Genomic DNA, 8,627 nt, shown 5'->3' on the forward strand with positions numbered 1-8,627 from the left:
ACCACTATTGCAACCACCACCTCCACCTTCATCACCACCACTTCTTTCACCACTACCTTCACCTTCATCTCTTTCACTACCACCTCCTCCACCACCACATGATTAGCGCATAACACTTTCAACATCATGTCTATTTTAGTCATTATTCACTATTACAACGGTTTTATATTAAAATTTACCAAACGATTTTGACACTACTTTTTGTATTAGCAGCACTTAACAAAAATTATTTACCAAACATAGAGTTGCTTTATTTTACAGCTAATTACTTCCAAAACACACCAGAAAGCAACTTTTTGAAAAGGTGACAGCAATCCCAAACTGGCTCTAACTCCCTCACTCGAATGCCCACTGGTTCTCCTTATGAACCTCCTCTTCTTTCTCAGTCATGAAGTCATTCTTGATGTTAAAGGTCTCACGAATCTTTTCAAGTGTCTTTCCCTTGATCATGTCTGCCACAGTCTGGCAAGTCAAATCCAGCAGGCTCGTGATGTTTCGATAGTTTCCAGTCAGTATTAGGTCAAATAGAGTGCTCTGGTCCACCTTCACGAAATCAGCATCCCAATTGCCATCAATAGCCTCTTCATGATGCTTCTTGTAGTACTCGATCATCTTTCCTAAGGTGTTGCTAGTCACGTTCGACAAGGTATTGCGTCATCGACACAGTTATCCTCCACCATGTGCTTGATGGTCTGCAACTACATGGCCACAGCCTCTTCCACCTCGAAGGTCTCACCGTCATCGCTCTTCAAGGTTATCTTCTTCATCTCATCGGAGGCCATTGTCTCTTTGAAATATTAACTAAGTCTTTAAGTTGAAAACATGGGAGTGTTTTTATTTTCTGACTTTGGAAGTTGAAGGGTTGAGTGATTTGAGTTCCAAAGGTTGGGAGACTTGGCATGATTTTATAGTATGCTCGTAGCACATTGTCTATGTAAGATAAGGAGAGAAATATTTTACTTTTTTCTCGTATTAGGAAACATTCTCATATTAAGAAAAGGAAAGTCAATGATGCCCTTGTAACAAAAAGGAAATGGAAATTGATCAACAACAAAAAAGGAAAGGGATTTTTTTTTTTACTTTTTACTTTTTCCTTCTTTCATATTTATTGTCATATATTCTTTTTCGTGCAACCATATTACTGGGCAAGATTTTGGTTGAATATGCTGCGGGGGGCTGGAATTTGCTATAATAAGGAGGAGATGACATCCAACGCTGATTTTATGCAGAATATTTTATGAATGATGTGATATGTGGTATTAGGAAACATTCTCATATTATGAAAATAACATTTTTTTTAAAAAAAAAATTATAATTTTATTCTACAAGTTTCCTTTTCTTAGTATAAGAATATTTCCTAACACGAGAAAAAATAAATAAATTTCTCTCCTCCTCTTCCTAGTACAAGGTGGTAGCAATAAGCAATAAAATCACCCCAAAGTCAACGACAACGACACCCAGATGGTCAACGAGACAATGTCATTTCTCGACTCGATGGTCGAAAAATCCAGCAACGCCCTTAGCAAGATGTTCTCGTACGACAACTTCGGAAACGACACCAAGTTGTGGGCCTTGTTGATTGTTGGCTCAAATGTGAGTAAAAAAGGTGGTGCTAATTCAAGCACATGGCAGCATGCATGGGTCGATGGAGTCATTGTCTTCAATGGCTGCTGCATATTCTTCTTTTGGCTACTGCACGTGGGTCTCCATTGGCTGCCTTGGTTGTTGAATGGTGGGCTTCCTCATGGCTATAAATTGGCAGCAAATGGTTTCATTTGAAGTACCACCATCGAGTGTAAGAAGAAGAAAAATAGCAAGAAAGGCATTCTGCCAAAGAAAGAAAGAATTCTCTCCAATTGGTCTGTGCTTTGTATCATTGTTTTTTTTTAATTTTCAATCGTTGTGAGAGTGTGACTTGGGTGTATTTGGGATTTGGGTTTCTTGAGTGATAAACACTTTGTATACTCTCTTTAATTGTAGTGGATTACTCCATCATCTACAAACTTGATGTAAGCATAGCCAAACCAGTATAAATCTTGGTGTCCTTGTTAGTGTTGTTTTGTTCCTTTTATCTCCTGCCAGTTGTTGTTTACTTTCATCCACTTACACTGCTTGGTTGACACTTCCGCACAACAAGTGGTAGTAGCGCTCCATTTTTGACTGGGGGTTTCCGTTTGGAATTGGTGGTGCTACAGTACTTGTGAACAGAACCTGTGCTATAGTATCGTGAATAGTGCCGAGTGGATTTGATGGCTGGATATAAAGAAGAACCTGTTAAGGAGAAGGAGTCGGTATCGTCTTCATCGACACCTACATCCAGTAGACATCCAATCGCTACTACAAGGTTAAAGGTTGATAAATTCAATGAATCTAATAATTTTGGCATGCGGCAATGTAAAGTTATGGATGTGTTATATCAACAAGAGTTGGATATTGTTCTGGAAGATAAACTCGAAGAAATTGATGATAAGGAATGGAAGAGACTTAATCTTCATGCTTGTGGCTTTGTTCGATCGTTCCTTGATAAGGAGTTGAAATACCCATATATGAAGGAAACTTCTGTAAAAGAGTTATGGAGGAAATTGAAGGAGAAGTACATGACCAAGAATGCAGAAAATCGACTCTTCCTGAAGAAGCGGTTCTTTCGATTTCAATATCGTTCAGGTATTTCTATGCACAAACACCTCAATGATTAAAATACTTGTTGATTTAGCAAACCTTCCTGATGAGGATAAGACACTATATTTGTCAAATTCACTGCCTGATGATTATGATCATGTGACAACTACTTTGTTGTATGGAAAATCCGAGGAGAAACTTGATGAGGTGTCTACAGCATTGGTGAATCATGAATGTTGTAAGAAGGAACTGAAGACTCAAAATTCACAAACTGAGGCACTTGTTGCAAGGGATCAAACAGAGGAAAGAAAATTTGGGAAACGGGGAAAATCTCGTTCAAAGTTGCGAGGGAAGTTTCTTGCTAAAGATGAATATGCCTTTTGTCGCCAAAAAGGTCACTGGAAGAAAGACTGCCCCAAATTGAAGAACAAAGAGAAGGAGAAAGCGAGTTATGAAGCAAGTGTTGCAAAATTTGGAGATGATAATTTCGAGTTTGCTTTGGCTAGTTCATTTGTTGATGGTCACTCAAAGGAGTGGATTTTGGATTTAGGTTGCACCTATCATATATGTCCTATTCGGGAATAGTTTTCTAGCTTCTAGAAGTTGGATGGTGGAGTTGTTTTGATGGGCAACAATAATGCGTGGAAAACGCAAGGGATAGGCAAAATCTGCTTGAAGATGCAAGATGGAACAATCAGAGAATTGAGTGATGCTCAGTATGTACCGGAGATGAAGAAGAATCTTATCTCATTGGGAGCATTGGAATCCAAGGGTCTCAAGATCACCATGGAGGGTGGAGTTCTTAAAGCTGTGTACGGGACACGGGTGATGATGAAAGATAAAGATGGAATAACTTGTATTTCTTGCAGGGAAGTACAATTATTGGTAGAGCAGTTGTCACCGAAGCTACTTACGTAGATATCACAAACACTACGAGGTTATGGCATATGCGTCTTGGGCATGCTAGTGAAAAGGTGTTGCAAGGATTGGTGAAGCAAGGCTTATTAAAATGTGCAAAGGCATATAAATTGGAATTCTGTGAACACTGTGTGTTGGGTAAGTAAACTAGAGTGAAATTTGGCACTGCTATTCACTACACTAATGACATTCTAGATTATGTTCACACTTACGTTTGGGGACCTTCCAAGAATGCATCTTAGGGAGGTAACCATTATTTTGTCTCCTTTATTAATGACTTCTCTAGAAGAGTATGGGTGTACACCATGAAGCATAAAGATGAACTCTTGAAGATATTCCTGAAATGGGAAAAGATGATTGAAACGCAAACCGGTCGAAAGATCAAGACTCTCATATCAGACAATGGTGGTGAATATAAGTATGATCCTTTCTTGGAAGTTTGTCAAGATGAGGGTATTGTGAGGCACTTCACAGTTAGGGAGACACCGTAACAACATCGGGTGGCGAAGTGCATGAACCGTACTTTGCTTGAGAAAGTCCGGTGTATATCTTGAGAAAGTCCGGTGTATGTTGTCTAATACTGGGTTAGGCAAAGCGTTTTGGGCTGTGGCAATTACCTATGCAAGTCATCTTATTAATCGGTTGCTTACTGCTGCAAACGAGGGAAAAACGCCCATAGAGGTATGGTCTGGTAAATCTTGTACTGAGTACAAGTATTTACTTATGTATGATTGTCCTGCTTACTATCATGTCAGGGAAAGCAAGATGGATCCAAGGGCAAAGAAAGCTCTGTTTATGGGCTTTAGCACTGGCATGAAAGGATATCGACTTTGGTGTCTAGTTAAGAAGAAATTTGTTGTCAGAGAGATATAACTTTTGATGAGACTGCTATGGTTAGTCAGAACAAGCATGAAGGTGAATCTGAAGCAGCCAAGACCATGAGTAGTTCAAAGCAAGTTGAGTTACTGAAGACTCCAGTTGTTCTAGTGAGGTCTGACATTACAGACACTAGTTATATAGTTGATTCTGATGATGAGGACGAGGATGATGAAGAGAAGGCATCTACCCAAGAGCCTCCACAACAACAAGATTCTATTGCAACCAGGAGAACAAGAAGAGAAATTTGAAAGCCTGCTCGGTTTACTGATATTGTGGCATATGCACTTTCAGTCATTGAAGATGATATTCCATTCAACTTTAAAGAAGCGATCAAAAGTTCAGAGAGCATGGGATGGAAGAAATCTACGGATGAGGAGATGAAATCTCTTTATAAAAATGAGACTTAGAAGCTGGTTCAATTTCCAAAGGGGAAGAAAACAATTGGGTGTAAATGGGTGTATGCCAAGAAGATGGAATCTTTGGAAAAAGGCAATGTAAGATTCAAAGCCAAATTGGTAGCCAAAGGTTACGCTAGAAGGAAGGCATTGACTACGGTTTACACCATAATCAACCGAGCATACCCAGCCTTAAAGCAACTAGCACCAAGGCAGCCACGCCTTCTTCCTTGCCAAAGGAAGACACACTTCCGAGGTGCCAGACACCTACTAAAGCTCCCAATTGACAAACCTAATCCCCAGGACACGTGTCGCCACCACGGCGACTTGCACAAAGTCCCACATTGAAACTTTGTGCAAACCTCCCACTTTCACCTCCCTATAAATAGGGAATTGAAACTTTGTGCAAACCTCCCAATCTCACACTTACTGTTACTCTGCCAAAGTTACTATTTATAGCTGACTTAAGCATCAGAGAGCCTTCAGTCGGCACCACACCAGTGTCTGAAGCTTAACGACTGCTTCTCCCACTTTGTCTTCTGCAGGTTCTCCTCTTGCCAAAGGTCCTATCCCTCTTCCCTGCTGAAGACTCCACACACCTCATCACTACGTTGGACGCAATATTGGCCGGGCCATTTTGAGCATCAACAGTTTTGCGCCGTCTGTGGGAATTCGACACTTGAATCCCCTCTTTCTCTACCAGCCCAGCTGGCTCCTTCACCTATCAGGCCCCGTCGCCTCTTCTTCACCCTACACTCTGCTATGCCGAATGAGGATAGCCACGATACCCAGCACCATACCCCCCGCGATGGTACTTCCTGAAGGAAACCTTCGGCAGATGCCAATCTCCAGGCAGAAGTGGAGCGCCTCCGCAACAGTGTTACTAAAATGTCGGAGAAATACGAGCATCTTCATTGCAGGAATGTTGAGCTGGAGCATGACTATCGTGTTCTAAAGCAAAATTAGGAGAGGACTCACACCCAAGACGCCCAACAAGACCTCACCCAGAATGTTGGGCATACCCAGCCAAACCAGCCAATACACTCTAGCCACAGTGCCCCGGCCCAATCTAGGCTCTGCAAGGTAAAGGCCACCTTCATCCGGAGCTAACCCAGTCACGACTCCTTTGCATTCCCCCGCCGAAGGACCGGCCTCATGAACTAGTCAGGATCTATAAAGATTGCCGGGACCGCATCTCAGACCGTCAACCGGAGCCGATCCCCATTCCTGTTAACCTCGAAGACCCATGGGTGACACACCTGGGCCCTCCATCAGAACCCACCCACTTACCCTACGAGGAGGGCGTAGGGGACTCGGATAGCTGGGAATTTTATAATTCAAAAGCCTGGCCACCGTACCACACCGAGGCGTTGGAAGAATAGGAACCTTCCCCAGCCCCTGTCTGCCCACCTCGCAGGCCTTCAGCACTCGAGACTCTCCCTCATGCCGACCCGGCTATGAGGCTTCTCTTTGAGAAGGTCCGGCGTCTGGAGAGCAAACAACATCGCAGCCATCAACCACTCTGGGCCCTTTACTGAACGTATCCTCAACTACCACTAGAAGAAGGATATCTAGCCACTCCGTATCGCCTTCTACACTGGCACAGAGGACCCTCTCACCCATATCCACTCCTTCCGGTTTGCCCTTGGGTGCAAAGGCCTCACTGACGAAGGCATGTGCCTCCTCTTCCCTTCCACCCTCAGCGGCACAGCCCTAAACTGGTTCTATAGGCTCTACCTTCGCACCATCAACTCATTCGACAGTCTCAAGCAGACCTTCCTGGACCATTTTATGATCCAGGCTGATCGCCTATACTCCGCCGACAACTTGTATATGCTTCGACAGGGTGAGGACGAACCCCTTTGGGAGTATGCACCCCGGTTCAGTCACGAATACTTCCACTGTCTAGAAACTGACGATCGCGCTGCCTTCAGGGCTTTCAAGAGTGGCCTCCGCGAGTCCAACTTTCGCTACCTGGTTCATAGCAACAGTTGGAACACGTATGCAGAGCTAATGAAGCAGGCAGCGGTTCACGCCAAGACTGAATACTTCAATTCCAAGCGTGGCCCAGCCAACCTGGCGCGTAACACTTTCGCCGATCCTCCATCTGCTTCAGTACCTGCCCCAGCCCCACCTCAGCATTCTACCCCCGCCCAAAGTACCCAGGGTACTCCACACCCAAAAAGGAAGGATAGCTACCAACATCCCTTCAGCAATAACAAACGTGACAGACATGGCAACCACCACCAATCTAGTGGAAGCAACCCTCCCAAGACAAGTGATCGGGCCCCACTTCCCTTCACACCCAGGCCCAGGTTCGAGGTCTTCACCACCCTCAACACCACCTATGAGAACGTCCTAGTGCATGAAGCCCCTATCATCCCCAAGCCACCCCCCCGGAGACCGTTCGGTAAGCCTATGCCAAACACGGGCTTCTTGTGCCACTTTCATCAGTTCAGCGGCCATGACACCGAATCTTGTGTTGCCTTACGCAACATCATTGAAGGGCTCATCTGTGAAGGGAAGCTAGACAACTATGTGCACAACCTACCACCCCCAACCAAACCCTCACCAACGGTAGATCAACATGATCTCCACCATCAGTAGTGGTCCTACATTGGCTGGCACCTCTAACAACTTCATCAAACATTATGTCCGCTCCACCTATGCGCACCAGGTCTTCAGCACCGAGCAGAGACGCTTGCTAAAGACCCAAAAATCAGGCTGGGCCCCCATTACTTTCTGCAAGGAGGAGGAGCGTGGTGTTATCCTCCCCCATGATGACCCGCTCATTATCCCTGCGGACATTTCTAACATCGACGTTAGGCGTATCTTGGTGGACACTGGCAGCCCGGTCAGTGTGATGTTTGCTAACGCTTTCAATGAGCTCCAGGTCCCATCTCACTTACTCGACCGAAGCATCACACCCCTTGTGAGCTTCTCTGGTGATGTTGTCCAGCCTATTGGAAGCATTCATCTCCCTATATCTATTAGAACCGCACCCCAGCGGGCGACGATCACCACCTCCCACATTGTTGACTGTCCCACAGCTTACAACGTCATCCTTGGGCGCCCCGCCTTGGTCCAAATGAGGGTTTTTATTTCCACACATATGTTGCTGCTGAAGTTCCCTACGCCTAATGGCACAGGCAAGGTGCGCGGCGACCAACTTGGAGCCCGAAGCTGCTATGCTTCAACAGTCAAATCCACCAATTGCCAACATAGGAGTGAGGCCCTCGTAGTAACCAAGGCTCCAGCCCCTCCTCAAGCTGGCACTGAACGACCTGAGGACCTGAGGGAGGAGTCTGTCACACAACAGGCCAAACCTGTGGAAGACCTGGAGCTGGTTACTCTTCATGACGACATCCCGGACCGGCAGGTCCAGATCGGCACCTCCCTCTCACAAGAGCTTCACTCTGACCTCATCGCCTTCCTCTGCCTCAACTCTGAAGTCTTCGCATGGTCATACAATGACATGCCTGGCATATCACCTAACATCATATCTTATAGGCTCAGCGTTAATCCTGTCATCCGACCCGTTTGACAGAAGCGTCGCGCTTATGACCCGAGCGTTATGAGGCCATGAGGGCAGAGGTGGATAGATTGGGTAGTATCGAATTCATCAGGGAGGTTGACTATCCCACATGGCTGGCTAATGTGGTGATGGTCCGTAAACCAAGCAAGGGCTAACGCATGTGTGTAGATTACACCAACCTTAATCGAGCCTGTCCAAAGGATAGCTTTCCCCTACCCCGCATTGACCAGCTGGTCGACGCCACAGCTGGCCACGCCCTCCTTAGCTTCATGGATGCCTAC

At 45.2% G+C, this 8,627-nt stretch overlaps 1 protein-coding gene and 1 pseudogene across 1 annotated transcript; one reads left to right on the forward strand and one right to left on the reverse strand.

Moving 5' to 3' along the window:
• On the reverse strand, nt 337–782 carry LOC18771885 (annotated as a pseudogene).
• On the forward strand, nt 6,486–8,355 carry LOC109950302. The gene is made up of 2 exons (XM_020568848.1): nt 6,486–7,388; nt 7,489–8,355. Exons 1-2 carry the CDS (start codon nt 6,486–6,488, stop codon nt 8,353–8,355), a joined length of 1,770 nt encoding a protein of 589 aa, XP_020424437.1.

This window comes from Prunus persica, chromosome G7 (genome assembly GCF_000346465.2).
Source record: "Prunus persica cultivar Lovell chromosome G7, Prunus_persica_NCBIv2, whole genome shotgun sequence".
NCBI lineage: Eukaryota > Viridiplantae > Streptophyta > Magnoliopsida > Rosales > Rosaceae > Prunus > Prunus persica.